Raw genomic sequence first — 16,719 nt, 5'->3', positions numbered from 1 at the left:
GAACGTGGAACCCTAATGCGGATCTGATGTTTGAGAAGAAGAGGACTTACAGTTGCAGGTTCACTGCGGAGAGTCGCCGCCGTTCTCTGGACTAGCTCAAATTGATGCAGCGGCCGAGGCTGAGGAAGATGGGAGGCCCGGCGGCGGCGGCGGAGCTCGGGCTCTGAGGTGTTGAGAGGAGGAAGACGATGGAAAGGGAGGAGTGAGAGAGGACCCGGTCGGGCCTATTTATAAGGGATGGCTGTTAAGTAGGCGCGAGAAACGAGGAGGCTGAAGACATGATTATCCAGCTGCAGAGGCGCCTCGATTTTCGGGATATTTATTAAGATAAGGATCCGTTGAGATACGTTGGACAGAATGTGCATTAATGGCGGATGATGTCACGGCGGGTTACCAAGAATCCAGAAGATGACGTCATGGCGGGTTACCAAGAATCCAGAAGATGACGTCATGGCGGGTTATAACCTTCGCGCAAACAGAAGCCGGAAGATTTTCTCTTAAGGTATTGAAGATTGACATGAACCGGTTCAAATCAATCTGGGGCCTAATGTTGAGGATATAGCTATCGGTGTAACCCGCCCAAGATGGGCCGGATTACATTGCAACAGCTCTTCGTTCAGAAGCCCAAGGACAGGTTAAGGATGGCGGTTTAGTAGTAGGTCTAAGGCCCAGAGGCGAGTTAAGGCCCGTAGTGGTAAACCGCCGTTGTGGCATGACTTGTACTGTAAGGCAAGAATAGTTAAGAGTCCAAGCCGGACACAGTTTATGAGCCGGCCGGGACTCTAAGAGCCGCTGGGCGTTAACCTTTCTATATAGAGGGACGACCTGGCAGCGGTTCAGGACAAGTAAGATCAGATCGATAGCCAGGCAGAGCGGTTTAGCTCCTGGTCATCGAAACCCTAAGTAATTCCACCTCAACTGGAGTAGGCTTTTACCTTCAACGTAAGGGGCCGAACCAGTATAATCCTCGTGTCCTTTGTCCCGTTTAACCCCTTTAAGCTTCCTAGCTGCGATGGCTCCACGACTAAGTCCTTGCACGAGGACATCTGCCGTGACAATTCCACGACAGAGAGCGTGTAGCGAAAGCTTCTCCTAGTCCTGCGAGCCACCACGCTCATGGGCGAGGGAGAGGGCATTGTAATCAAACTTCTCCTTGTTGTACGAGTTGACACGGCACATCAAAGCAGTGCACTCGATATATTTCAATAATTTGCGTTTATCGATGCATTAACTACAACACATGCATGCATGCTGTGACTTTCCTTTTGATACTTAAATGTGTTGATTTAATGCACCTTGAAGTAGTATGAATATGTGATGGTAAAACTTTCTAATGCCCCGGCCCTAAAGCAAGACATGGTTGTGCACGAGGAGAGAGAGATCATGCCGACGGAACAGGACCCGGCGATGGAGCTCTCCATGGTCTCTATGGACCTCACCTTGGTCCACTACCACTTGTGCCTTCGCCCCTTGAAGCCTCCATTGTATGATGTTCGAATACACTTCGTCCGTTCGGCTGATCGAGCAAGGTGCAGATTTCTTGATTGATGTGTTGTTCGATTGATTTGTGTAGTGCAAGGGAGGGCACCTAGCCTGCGCAGACTGCCGCGACGAGTGCCCCGGGAACCAGCGGCAATGCCAGAAGACCGAGTGCGGCGGCGGCTTCGACGTGCGAAACACGGCGATGGATGCCGTCCTCTCCTCGGTGAGGGTGGAGTGCCCGCACGAAGGCTGTGGGCTCTACATCACTTGCCACAAGCTCGCCGATCACCAGAGCGTGTGTCTGCTCGCGCCCGGCAAATTTCCCGTGCCCGTCTGCGGCTACGAAGGACCGCCACCGATGCTTCCCCACAACATCATCATCGTGCATCCCATGCCCATGCACAGGATCCAGTACGGCAAGGTGCTCCAGCTGCAAGTGCCAGTGTCAGAGCCACGACTTTTGCTGTTCGCGGAGGAGGACGACCGCGTATTTTCTTGGTTGGCGGCATGCTCGACATCGGCGCGCCTATCACCGTGTTGGTCATCTGCATCAGAGCGGGGGCATCCCCACCGCCGCACTACGCGGCCAAGCTGTGGGCGAACGGCCCACTGGGGGAACCCAAAGGCAGGACCGACGCCGTCAAGGTGGAAATCAAATTGACAAGCAACAAGGACCCCGGCGACATCGCCGTGCAGGAGCTGAACTTCTTCACAGTTCCGCCCAAGCTCCTGGTTGGGGCTGGGTTGTCGAGGACGGTGTCCCTCCACATTCAGATTGACAAGCTCACCTCCTAAATGATTCTACAGTGCCTTCTGTTTATCTTAGTAATATGCTAATATAGGGTTAGCTCGGTCTACTTTAGCATAAGAGATGGTTTGTTTTGGTGGCGATGCAGCAATTACTTCGACATCAGATCAGCAATTAAAGTAATTTCCAATAGTAGAACGGATATTTTGTGTCTATTAGATATAAAGATCCTTTGGGTAAGAAGTATAAGAAGCTTTTATGCTTGTTTGTTGAGGCCTTTGGGTAAGAAATATAAGCAGCTTATATGCTTGTTTGTTGAGGAAGTGTTCCATACTTCTGTGAGTTGACGCGGCACATCAAAGTAGTACTACTAGTAGTAGTACCCACCTGACTACGCACCATGCAGACGAAGCTCGTGTTGTGTTGGTGCCGTGTGCGGCTCGCACATTAACCAAAACCTCGCGCCTCTAGCTTAGCCTTCGCGTTTTAAACTTCTCAATCTCAAGGCCAAGGAGCAACGGGAACCTATGATAGAGCCAATCGGATGGTTGAGAACACTACAATTCGTGTGTGAGAGAGGACGAGTGCGTTTGTGCAACTCTTCTCTTCATGTATAACATACTAAACTCAGAGTACAAGTGTATGTGGGTGGCATCGACCTAGGGAGCTAGAGATGGTGCGTGCGAGAAGTCCCAAGAGACTAGGTGTGTGTGTGGGAAAGAGGGAGAGAGATGATATGTGTCGATGTAATGCGTGTGAAAAAAAAGACTAGTCTATAGCTCGCCATGTGGCTATTCCTGTCGAACACCCCAATAATCGTAAGATATGTATCCAATGGTGCCAGTTATTGCACGTACACAGCAGTAGAAAAAGAAGTACCACACCACAGCCAAGAATGTGTGCCCATGTTACGCCATCCTAGAATAGTGCCACACTTCGAAACTAGAACTATCAATAAATTTTGAGCTTTCGTCTCGTCACATTCCAAATTACTATGACGCAATATTTAATTGCAAACCTGTTCACACTGATCACAACCTAAATGGTTTCCCACTTAGGAGCGTATTAGTACTCGATTATAAAATACTCTACTCCAAGATGACTCCACATTCCTCCTCAACTCCTCATCCACAAAAACAAACAAGTCTTTCATCGTTGTTCCCTTGCATCTGCCATGGCCCGCATGAGTTCTGGATCGAGAGATTACTACTAGGGGAGGTGAGCATGGAAGCGGAAGCACGAGAGATGTCTCGCCTCGCCGCCGTAGTAGCCGACATGTCCCGCCGCACCGCCGTAGCAGCACTGAGGCCCCGCCGCGCTGTTGATGCAGCAGACTGGTCTGACTGCACCGCAGAAGCAGCACAGATGTCCTGCCGTGCCGCGAATGGAGTAGGGAAGTCCTCCCGTGCTGCAACGGCCTGGGAAAATGTCTCGCAGGCAGGCGAGGACTCTCACAGGCGCATGCGCGCTATGCTCGATGGCTTGATGGGTCGGATCTCCGGCAGGATGAAGCTGCTGGATGAGATGAATGCCTCGTTTAAAAATGCAACCATCGTCATCCGAGGACTATGGGAGGACAAGGCGAAGCTCCGCACCAAGCGTGACCTGCTGAGGGCAAAGATCGTCGGAAGGGCGAAGCAGGTGGAGGAGACCGCTGCCTTGTTGAAGAGGACGGGCGTCATCGTCAAGAAACTTATGGACGAGAATGCCATGCTCCGCATCGAGCATGAAAGGCTGGTGGAGGAATCCGTGGATGCTGCCAAGCAGTGTATTAAGAACATGAAACTGATGAAAGAGATCATCGCCGCTCGCTGCGAGAACTAGTCTCCGTGACCTGCAATGCATCAAGAAAGTAGAGATCAGCGAGCCAGATCGTTGTATGTGTCTTCCTTCTTTTTTTGCCCTTGTGTATTTCTGGTGTAGCCGCATGTGGCTTTTTTAATTATCTTCCTAAATATGTAAGACAATTATTATCCACTGTCGTCCTTATATATTCACCAGTCTTGCTATAAGTCGCAGTAGATGCTATATAGGTCCGTGGAATCTTACATTAAGATCCGTGCAAATATTTCTTTTCAGATTTTCTTTTTTCTCTCTTAAATCTCAGTCAAGTGAGACATAGCCACTCCATTAAACAGGGGCTCGGGCGCCATTCATGGGGAACTTGGAAGAGAGGTGGGCGGCAGATGGAGGTCAAAGGGCTCTCCTCCCGATAAGATAAGCACGCGCAGGGGTCTGATCCCACGCCTCCCATACTCAAATAGCTACCCCGCAATGTGCCTCCTAGCCAATAAAAAAAGGGGACGCATGGCTACAAGTAAATGGTAAGTAGAACACCCATGGTTTCAATGATACTTGTGTTTCCGATTGTAACGTGACAACACTTGTTCCAAAATGACTGTTGATTGTTAATGTGTGCGCCTTCGCAAATCGGACAGCAAAATTACCATAGCATGTTGGTGCCATGTCATGACACCAAGACAAGTTTCCTGATTTCCATGCGTGTTTTGGATTTATAGGAATTAAAAAACCAAGTTTCTCAATGTTTCCGGCCGAGCCACGACGCCTAGATGTTTGAATTTCATTCCCATTTCTTGCATGGGACCTAGAAATTTACCCGAGGAAACACATGTGATTTTTCAACTAACGTTGGTGCACTAGAGCATGTGCTTGTAGTTGAAATTTGAATTATGCATATTAAATGAGCAGAAACTCAATTATTGTATAAAAAAGGCCAAACGAACCCGGAATAATTCCAAAATTTAAGATGACACTCATATAGTTCTATGTTGCCTCTGTAAAGAAAATCAAGGGGGTAGCGTATATCGTTTCGCACACAAAGGTGACACATTGCCTCTCAGAAGCACGAGCCTTCTTGAGAGAAGCTCCGGTTTGCAAGAAGCTTATACCAAATCTTGTTCCAATTCGGCCAATTTTTTACCACAACATGTTAGTACCATGACATGACACCATGCCAAGTTTCATGATTTTCAGGCATGTTTTGGATTTACAAGAATTTTAAAACAAAGTTTCTCAATGTTCTGGGCCGAGCCACGACGCTCAGATGTTTGAATTTCATTCCCATTTCTTGCATGGGGCCTAGAAATTCACCAAAGGACACACCTGTTATTTTTCAACCAACATTGGTGCACTGGAGCATGTGCTTGTAGTTCAAATTTGAATTATGCACATTAAATGACCAGAAACTGAATTGTTGTATAAAAAAGGCCTAACGAACCCGGATCAAATCCAAAATTTAACATGACACTCACATAGTTCTATGTTGCCTCTGTAAATAAAATCAAGGGGGTAGTGTATATCGTTTCGCACATAAAGGTGACACGTTCCCTCTCAGAACCACGAGCCTTCTTGAGAGAAGCTCCGGTTTGCAAGAAGCTTATACCAAAACTTGTTCCAATTCGGCCAAATTTTTTACCACAACATGTTAGTGCCCTGACATGACACCATGCCAAGTTTTATGATTTCTAGGCGAGTTTTGGATTTACAGGAATTTAAAAACCAAGTTTCTCAATGTTCTCGGCTGAGTCACGATGCCTAGATGTTTAAATTTTATTCCCATTTCTTGCATGGGACCTAGAAATTCACCCGAGGACACACATGTGATTTTTCAACCAACTTTGGTGCACTGGAGCATGTGCTTGCAGTTCTAATTTGAATTATGCACATTAAATGTCCAGAAACTCAATTATTGTATAAAAAAGGCCTAACAAACCCGGAATAATTCCAAAATTTAACAGGGCACTCATATAGTTCTATGTTGCCTCTTAAAGAAAATCAGGGGGAGGAAGTGTATATCATTTCGCACACAAAGGTGACACGTTCCCTCTCGGAACCACGAGGCTTGTGGAGAGAATCTCCAGTTTGCAAGAAGCTTATACCAAAACTTGTCCCAATTCGGCCAAAAATTATACATATGAAAACAGGGTTTAGATTATCCCGAACATCTCGCTACCAAGACCAATGTACTGTGATTTGAATTTAACATAAAATGGATACGCATATTTGAATTGGAGATCGTATGGTACATGTAGTTCATAGTGAAATATTATTACTACTATATGCATGTTTTCTGTTATCAAGATAATATGTAAATGATGATATAACTTGACAACAATCGTATTCAAATAAGGAAAATTGATTCAAATTTAGTCCATATGGTAGACGACAATATATATGTTCATAGGGTGGAGTAAAATGTTCATATAAGATGGAAGATCAAAATGTAGGACAACATCCATTATAAACCACAAGATCACCTAACGATATATTCGAAATCAACATAACGTGAATTCAAAAATTGAAATTCGAGATCCTGGCATTTGTAATCATATAAAAAGGGACATGACTCTTTCTTGTGGTGGGAATTGATTTGTTTTTTGTTGTTGTTGAGGGGAGTGAGAATTGATTTGGTACTGTACAGGCTAATCTTGTTCTCCCGATTTTTTTTACATTTTTCTTGTATATTTTTCAATGGCATTTATAGCAATATAATAAAAGGGGACATGACTCTCTTGTGTCTTGTATGAATTGTTTTCTGTACACGTTAAGTTTGTTCTGCCGAACATGGAATCCGTGCCTTGTTATCCCGAAAATTTCAAGCTCAAGTATCTTTTGTCTCTTCTGCTGTGAAACTCCTGCCTCTTCAACCCACGCCGCACTTTGTTATCCTAAAATTTCTATGCGGGCGAAAACTCCCTCCTCGTCCGAAATCAGTCTCACAGCCCAGACACGTGAAATCCCCCTTCTAACCCTCAGCCGGAAATGTCGCCTCGACGTCGCATGGTCCAAACCGGTGGGGGTACGTTCGTAACTTACCCTACATTTCGGACAAGCGCGTCCCTAAGCCATGGCTCCCCCTACCTTCCCCTTCATCCCCCATTCGTACACCGAGGCCGCCAAAACCCGTGAAACCCCTCGCTCCTCCGTCGCCCTCCCGACCGCCGCCCAGCCGGAGACTCTTCCCCGACGGCATCGTCCACAGCAACAGCTCGCCGTCCCTCATCCACCGCACCAGATGAGGATCCGTCATCGATCTCGCCGTCCCACCGGATCAGTCTCCCCGTCCTCCACCTCCAAGGAGCTGCACCGACGTTTGCCTCGTCTATCGCGCCACCTCCATCCCCACAGCGCCGTCTTGACCTGCCCCACCGGAACCGCGGCACCCTCACCAATTCCTTCGATGAAGCCGAGGCCTACTCGGCGCCACCAAGGAGGTTCTGCACTCACCGCTGCATTTTATCTTTTATTCGATCTCATGGGGCTGCAGGTGCTCGATACCGAGCAGCCATGGCGGGTCTCCATCAACGGCGCCATCGCCGGCCACTTCCTCGACGGCGTCTCTCCCCCATGTCGTTGCTTCCTCGGTGGCGAATTCCACACCAACACTAGCTGATGTTGTTGTTGCTCCGGCTCTCGCGCTGCAGCTCTGTTCTTGCTGTCGGTCGCGCTACTGCATTGCTCTTGCTTTTGTTCGTGCTGCTACTCTGCTCTGCTATTGCTGTCGGTCGTGCTGCTGCTCCGCTCTTGCTCTCGTTCGTGCTGTTGCTCTGCTCTGCTCTTGCTCTCTCTCGCGCTACTACTGCTGCACGACCTGCGGCAGCTACATGAGTTGCTGCTTTATCACTCACTCGCGGTGCTGCTGCATGAGTTGCTCTCTGCTACTGGGTTCCTTGCTCGAGCGGCTGCTGATTTAGGTCACTGCTTCTCTGCTACTAGTGCTCGAACACCCTAAACTTCTGTTGCAATGCTCCGCTGCTAGTTCAATCAGTTTCGACAGTAAAATTCAGGTTCGACTCTAAAGTTCAGTTTCTTCAGTTAAGTTTAGAGTGAACAGTATTTACATCATCTGTCGGAGCGGCGGCGCGGCTGATGCATTTTACATCTAGCACTTTTTGGTGATGTATTTTACATCATCTATTGCTGATGCTATTAGAGTCCCACTTTAGATTAACATTGTCTATCTTGTCCTGCTTCAGCCTCGCCGTCGTACACCTCACTGGAGCTGCTCCAAAGAGGGAACCATCCATCACAGCGGAGCAGTAGCCTCGGCGCCGTCTCCAGAGGCCTCAGATCTTCTTCCCCGCCTCCAACAATCACACCAGCATCACCATCCTCCACGTCCAACCCAATGATGCTGAGGTCGACAAGGCTATGCCAAAGAGGTTGTACACTCATCGCATGACTTTGTTACTCTGCATTCATGTCGATCCCTCAGGGATCCTTTGGTTCAAGGCAGTTGCAAATATAGAAATAAATGAATCATGGTGACAAATTTAACAGGGAGAAACTAAATGCTCTTTTGAACCACAATTTGAATCGGTTTAGCAAGATAGCCATTATATGATACTCATGTGGAAGCTCACAAAATATTTTGAGGGCAGGCTTCATCCTCTTGAAGACTGCCTACTAGAATCGCCACTGGTTCAAAGAAAAAGTGAAGGAAAACATAGGAATTGGAAACATTACTATGGTATACTATTCGTGTATTTGGTTAGAAGGAATGGAGCAAAGCAAAACTAGAGGATTTTTTTTATTTTTTGTCTCTTTCAACGAAAAAATGTAGGAAATTTAATATCCACTTGGACGTCCTTTTCAAATTAATATGTATGAAGAACATGGCTAATTGCATTACTAGCATAATAAGATTCTTATTTTTTTTTCATTTTTCATGTGGCTTGACTTTAATTTGACCATGTTTCTCCATTCCTGTGTTCTTCCGATTCATGTGAACCAAACACCCAGGTTGACATAAATCCTATGTTTGCAAATGCTCTGTTTTGCACGTGCATTCCTATCATATTCCTGTGTTTTTCCTGTCCCTGCGTTTATAGTATACTCCAATTCTAAGGAGCCCTTACAGATTTACTTCATTTCCAGATAGGTGTCAAAGAAAACTCTGTGTGTTATGTCCTGCTCCTGCCGTGTCGTCATCCACCACACCTGAGGTGCACCATCGATGGAAGCGTTCACTACGGTAGAGATTCCCCCTGTAGACTTTCTTTCGCCGCCTCAAATCATCTTCCCTGTTGTCGGCAGCCACGCCAACTGCATTACCATCATCGACTGAGCAGATGAACCTAAGGACTACACAGTTCCGGAAGAGAGGTCGCACTCTTTCGTGTCTGCTTATGTTATACATCAGTTATTATTACCTTCTACTTTATCGTCCTGTTCACCTCTTAGACACCGAGTCAGGTCCAAACTAATGTTCAAACTTGAGTTTTAAAATGCCTGTGGGGCACATATCGAGGCAGCAACGAATAGTATCTGTCTACTATCTAGTTCATCTGGGGTCTTCTATGTGGTTCATGTTGGTTGCACAAACAGTAGATAATCGATTGTCTATCTTTTTAAACTAAAGCTATACTCTACCTACTATCATTAGTTTTGGATCTATCCACTCGTTTGCTACCATCAGTCTTGATTTCTGCATGCACCCCTTAGGCCTTACATAATCTAACTATGTTTTTTTATTATGCATGTCAGTTATTGTACACAATCGTACTAAACATGTAGAGAAAAAGAGAAGACCATTGCGTGGGAATATAATGTCATGCAAACGCCGCTCCATGGTGGGCGAAGTGGGCCCCCTCCCACCATTCCAGATTGTATTCCAGAGGAAGATAACTGTTCAGAGGGGGGTTCAGAGGGAGCCGACCACTCCTATTTACCCCCTGATGCGTTTGCTCTAACCTAGCATGCTGATGTTAGTCATATCATGCATATGCCGCCTCGCATTGCTTACATTATACATCTCATATGTCATCAGCTTAGTTTAGATTTGCTTTGTGTGAATGCCGCCTGTTTAGTTTCTATATCATACTCCCACCGTTCCTAAATATTTATCTTTTTAGAGATTTCAACAAGTGACTACATATGGAGCAAAATGAGTGAATCTACACTCTAAAATATGTCTATATACATTCGTATGTGGTAGTCCATTTGAAATCTCTAAAAATACAAATATTTAGGAATGGAGGGAGTATATGTGAATTATGCAATGCCATCTTCTTTAGCTAGGCATTGTCACGACCGGTTTTCCAATAAAAATATTTATTGAGAAAACGATCCCTTTTACGGACCAGTAAAGAAGAATTCCTTCTCACTGGTAGACAATATCTTGATCACAGAAGAAAAACCAGGAGTACTAGATATAATACAAGGTTGAGCAGAGATTGCTCAACAATTTATTACAAATGCGCCAATATTACACATAAAGGCGGATAGGGTGGCATAACTACTAACTCACGATAAAAGCGGTGGTGGAAATATCACAGTGAAGTGGGTGACATGACTCCTGAAACTAACAGCTCTTCGAGCGTTGGAGTGAGGCTCGAGGATACTTATTGTGGGTGGCGGAAGCGTATATAATACAAGTGACCAAAATCCAGGATCGCACGGGACTGACTGGGATTCCTCTAGGCGTCGAACTCACTATCAAACTCTTCATCCATGAGATCGCCTTCGTCAACATCTGGCCAAATCATCAAGCCAGGTGAGTACTATGAAAGTACTCGCAAGACAGTTCGGACTTAAGATATAACAAATGTAAACATGATGCATATGAACAGATTAATAGAGCGCACTCAAACAACGAGGTGGCAATGCATGGGAAATAAAAGGGAAGTCGGGCGGTAGTCCTCCCGAAATCCCAAAGTAATACTGAAGGCCAATCGAGTGTCTGAATGACTCCTCAAAAGGATACAAATGAAAAAAAAACAATGCCGCAGTCGGGCGTCAAGGCGACACCACATAAAGGGCTTATAATTGAAAAATATATAACAGTGCGTGCCACAGTAGGACGTCTGAAGCGACATCACATAAAGGGCTTATATCAAAAGTAAATGACAAGAGTGCCACAGTAGGACGTCTGAAGCGACATCACATAAAGGGCTTATATCAAAAGTAAATGACAAGAGTGCCACAGTCGGACGTCTGAGCGACATCACATAAAGGGCTTATATCGAAAGTAAATGACAAGAGTGCCACAGTCGGACGTCTGAGCGACATCACATAAAGGGCTTATATTGAAAGTAAATAACGGGCGTGCCACAGTCGGACGTCTGAGCGACATCACATAAAGGGCTTATATTGAAAGTAAATAACGGGCGTGCCACAGTCGGACGTCTGAGCGACATCACATAAAGGGCTTATATTTCACAACTTAATAATTCAGTAGCTCATGAATTTAATTCATTTCAAGGGAATATCCAAGTACGAGATAAACAAACGGTTAGTCCATCCACAGGAATAACAATTCAACGGGTATACTACTCAAGCTTGTTCACCGGGGATTTACCACGAGGATTGACATAGATATGGATATACTGGCCATGGTCCTTGAAGATGGACACGATGACTCGGAAGGATTTGAATCTGCAGAGTTTGTACTTTAACCACAGCCAACGGATTTCAGTAGTCACAAGGGACTAGTTCCGTTTACGGTGTTTTAGGAGAAACACATCTAACCAGTACACACCCATTCAACATTCTGATGCCAGGAATCACCCTCGGCAACGTTCAAGAAAAAACTTTGAGACGGGGAGGCTACAACCTCGCGTAGCATGGGCTCAAATTTATATACGCGCGCTCTAAGGGGTGCCCCCCTCTCGGTCCCAACCGGAAACACCCATGCCCCCTGACCGGATGACTGGCTTTAATCCAGGGCCATGGAACCCTCATCCCGGCCCCTCTATTTGGTGTGTACACGGAAAGAGGTTAACAACTTACTAAACCGTATTCTTTGCAGAAAACATGTGGCAGCACGAAAGGGGAAGAATGGTAACGTGGCTCAGTCCACGTTAACGTCGGAGTTTATCGGATGACGTAAGACTGGCATGCTACAACAATACCATCTTACTACCTTTCATGTCACCACATGATCAGGTCATCTCTCATACAAGATCACAGTAACTTCGGAACACACGGATAGTTGCCTTGCATGCAACGTAATACTCACCGATGCTCATATGCCATGCACAACCATTCAAGCAAACATGCAAAACACCTATCATATCAAAGGTTCAAACATGCTTGCCTGGTTCGGAGAAGTCGGAGTCTAGCTCGGTGAAGTTCGCGGCTCCGTCACCTCCTCCAGAACCTACGGTATAACGAAACCGTATACTAACATGAAAATCGTCGCGTGCATAAAAATTGTTCCAAAAAATTTCCAAATAAATACTATAAAAAACTAGACAAAAATACAAGACTGACAGAAAAAGAATCAATCAAGAATCATCTTTTATTAAAAAGTTATAAGGGTTTTAGTCCAGGGACTGATCTGTGATGAAACAGAAAAGAACCAGGGACTTGTTTGAGAAAACAGAAAACGGTTCGGAATAAAAGGCGCCAGCCCAAAGAGAAAGCGCATTTGCCCGAAGGCGCCAACAGAAAACGGTTCGAGGGGGGAAAAGAAGAGAGGCTGACGGGGGGGTCCACCCGTCAGGTTTAAACTCCAAAGGAGCTCGCCGGCGCCCGAAGGCTGCGGTGGCCGCCGGCGTCGAACCACGGCGAGGCAGAGAGATCGGAGGGTACCAAGAGTTTAAGGGTGTTCTTCTGCGTCGGTGGGTGGTGGGCTTGGCCGTCGGAGAGCACCACGTCGACGGCAACACTTTCTCCGGCGGACGGTGGTTCGGGCGATGGTGGAGTACTCCGGTGGGCGCTGCAAACTCCAAATTGAAGCGCGGGTCAGCAGAGTGGATGCATTAGGAAGCTACTGGCAAGAGCTGAGAGGTAGAGGTGCACGCACGGGGGCGAATCGAGCTGGACCCCGTGGCGGGTCGAGGCGGCCGGAGTTGTTGAAGAAGGCTCCCTCGGGGCTCTTCCAGTGGCTTGGCGTTGTATTGGTGGTGTGCAGAGGTGGTGTGGGTTCGAGTTTGAGCTCGGGGCCCCCTTTTATAGGCGATCCGAGGGGGTGGCCGTGAACGGGGTAGCTCCAGCGAGCGATTACGGCGAGGCAGAGGTTGGGCAGGGGTTTTAAGTGGCTAGGCACCATCAGGGAGGATCGCTGGTGCCGTTCCCCCACTAAACTTCGGTCGAGCTAGGCGTAATGCGCCGATCCTCGACGGGGCGGCCGTACGGGCACGACGGCGGCAGAGAGCGCGCTCCGCGCCTAGCAGTTCACGATGAAGGATGGCAGCGCGCACGGGTGAGTGGATGGCCACGCGGCGGCCTCCGGTGGCTTGGGCGGCGCTGGACGGCGCCGTTCAACGCTGCGCCTCTCTCTGGCAGCCGCAAAGCCGCTGCTGCCGTCGCTCACGGGTGGCGCACCTCCTCCTGCTCGTCGCCGACGCCCGCAAGCCTCCAGTAGATCGTGCGGCGCAGGGATAAGAAGGAGGGAACAGGGAGCAAGGCGCCACCGTGGTACTGGCGAGATCGAGAACAAGCTCTGAAGAAAACGACAGTGGTTTACTGAAACTGTTTACTGAACTACTGAACATTGACAGAAACAATGTCCATCAGGTGTTCGACGAAATGATTTGGCATGAAGAAATTTTTTTCTGGAGCTGGGACTTGGTGAGGTGACCTCTCAATGCATCCAGAGGCTGCCTGAATTTTCTCAGATTTTTAGGAGGAGAAAACAATTGAATTTCATCAAATTTGGCAAATATGGTCCAAACTTGTAGCAAGCCCAATTTGAAATATTTGAACTGGAGACCAGTGGATCTTCATGGATCTTGGTTGAGGGCTCTAAGGACTAGCTAGGGAAATTGGTTTGGAGGCAAAACTCAAAGTAGAAAGGGTAGCTCCTTTGTAAATCTCCAAGAGCCAAAGTAGAGGGCAGAAATAATTTTCGATAAGAATTAAATGGAAGAAAATTCATGGGGAGGTTCAACTTGCTGGATTTGAAGTATATCATGATCCGAAGATGGGGAAAGGCTTATGGGAGGGGATTTCCACTTAGGTCATGGCAAGAGGGATTTTTGAAAGGGGAAAGGATCATTCCAAATGCCATAGGATTATTTAAAAGATTTTCAAAAATATTTTTCCAAGTGAAAAACATTTGAGCCAACATGAGATGAAAAACCTCCAAGACCAACAATCAAGTCTAGGATGAAACCAAACAAAACATTTGTCATAAAAAGGAAATTTTTTAGAGGGAGAGTTCTTTAGAAGAAAAATTTTAAATCACATCCCTCAAATCAAATAAAAGTTTGAAAAAGCCAAATAAAATTTTGGGTGTCACAACACCTACCCCCTTAGGAAAAATCTCGTCCCCGAGATTACAGCTGATCCTCAAATAGATGTGGGTACTCTGCCTGAAGGAAATCTTCCCTTTCCCATGTAGCTTCATCCTCAGTGTGATTGCTCCACTGAACTTTGAAATTTTTTATCGTTTTCTAACGGGTCCTCCTTTCAGACTCTTCCAATATCTTTACTGGTCGCTCTCTGTAGGTGAGGTCTGGTTGCACATCAATGCTCTCATGAGATACATGCTTTTCCGGGTTGTTCACACATTTCCTCAACTATGAGACGTGGAACACGTTGTGGACGTCTGACAGCTCTTTGGGTAGGTCTATCTGGTAGGCTACCGTGCCTCTTCGTGCCACTATACAGAAGGGTCCGATAAATCTTGGGGCTAGCTTCCCCTTAATTTTGAACCGTTGCAGGCCTCGCATAGGAGACACTCGGAGGTATACGTAATCACCGGGTTCAAAGCTGACCTCATGATGTTTTCGATCGTAATAGCTCTTTTGTTAACTTTGAGCTGTCTTGAGTCTGTCCCTGATCTATTTAACCTTCTCCTCGGCTTCCTTGAGCATGTCTGGGCCGAAGATACAACTGTCACCTGTTTCTGACCAAGTTAGTGGGGTACGACACCTCCGTCCGTACAGTGCTTCAAAAGGTGCCATTTGCACTGGCTTGGTAACTGTTGTTGTAAGCAAACTCGGCATACGGCAAACTTTCTTCCGAACTGGATCCATAGGTGAGCACACAGGCTCTCAGCATGTCCTCTAGGATTTGGTTCACGCGTTCCGTCTGTCCATCAGTCTGAGGGTGGTACGCTGTACTGAAAGCTAGTTGCGTGCCTAGAGCTTGTTGTAGGTGATCCCAAAATTTTGAGACAAATTGAGTGCCTCGGTCGGATATTATAGTCTTTGGGACTCCATGCAAACAAACTATACGGGAGAGATAAAGCTTGGCTAGCCTTTGAGTGGAGTAGGTCGTCTTCACGGGAATGAAATGTGCTACCTTGGTTAGCCTATCTTTGATGACCCATATGGCATTATTTCCGCGTTGCGATCGAGGTAGTCCGACGATGAAGTCCATTCCAATTTCATCCCATTTCCACTGAGGTATCCTGTTTGGCTGGAGTAGCCCTGCTGGCTTTTGATGCTCGGCTTTAATGCGCTGACATGAATCGCAACAAGCAATAAATGCGGCTATATCCCTTTTCATACCGTGCCACCAAAATCTTTCCTGAATGTCTTTGTACATTTTGGTTCCTCCAGGGTGGATCGAGTATGGAGCGGTGTGGCTTTCGGTTAGGATTTGTTGCTTGAGTTCCTCAATGTTAGGTACGCAAAGTCTGTCCCCGTACCATAATATTCCTTCATTGTCTGTGACGAACTCTGAAGCCTTGCCAACGCTCATCTTCCTCTTTATACCTTCGATGCTGGGATGTCCATGCTGAGCCTTCTTAATTTGTTCCATTAGGGTGGGTTGTATCTCCAGATTTGATACATTGCCTTCAGAGACTAACACCATGTTGAGTCTAGCGAACTCCTGCTGAAACTCAGGCCTCAAGTTCTGTGGACTGTCGTTGCCCGGCTGGGGTTCCGACTAAGAGCATCTGCCACTACATTTGCTTTCCCTGGATGGTAGTGAATGCCGACATCATAGTCCTTGACCAATTCCAACCAGCGTCGTTGGCGTAAATTTAGCTCTGGTTGTGTGAAAATATATTTAAGGCTCTTATGGTCCGTATATATTTCACAACGATTTCCCAACAGAAAGTGCCTCCACTCCTTGAGTGCATGGATGACCGCTGCTAGCTCCAAGTCATGAGTTGGATAATTTTCCTCATGCTTCCGTAGTTGCCTGGAAGCATACGCGACAACTTTGCCATCCTGCATCAGCACGCAACCGAGGCCCTTCCGGGATGCGTCACAATACACTTCAAAACTCTTGTGTATGTCTGGCACGATCAAAACTGGTGCTGTTGTTAGTTTCTTCTTGAGTTCTTGGAAGCTTTTCTCGCACGCTTCCGTCCATACAAACTTCTTGTCTTTCTTGAGCAACTGTGTCATTGGTTTTGCCACAGTGGAGAATCCTTCAATAAATCTTCTGTAATATCCGGCCATTCCCAGGAAACTCCGCACATCTGTCACGTTGGCTAGTGGTTTCCAGTCAAGTATGGCATTGACTTTTTCTGGGTCTACGGCCACGCCTTCTTGGGTTAATATATGGCCTAGGAAACCAACTTGCCTTAGCCAAAATTCACACTTGCTAAATTTGGCGTACAATTG

General features: G+C 46.7%; 1 protein-coding gene across 1 annotated transcript; it reads left to right on the top strand.

Moving 5' to 3' along the window:
* Positions 1-1,317: 1,317 nt before the first annotated feature.
* Positions 1,318-2,277, top strand: LOC141041004 (uncharacterized). The gene is made up of 3 exons (XM_073507114.1): positions 1,318-1,491; positions 1,574-1,893; positions 2,037-2,277. Exons 1-3 carry the CDS (start codon positions 1,318-1,320, stop codon positions 2,275-2,277), a joined length of 735 nt encoding a protein of 244 aa, XP_073363215.1.
* Positions 2,278-16,719: the final 14,442 nt, after the last annotated feature.

Source organism: Aegilops tauschii, chromosome 2 (genome assembly GCF_002575655.3).
Source record: "Aegilops tauschii subsp. strangulata cultivar AL8/78 chromosome 2, Aet v6.0, whole genome shotgun sequence".
Lineage (NCBI taxonomy): Eukaryota > Viridiplantae > Streptophyta > Magnoliopsida > Poales > Poaceae > Aegilops > Aegilops tauschii.
Note: the sequence above shows the minus strand (reverse complement) of the source record. Positions and strands in the feature narration are given on the sequence as shown.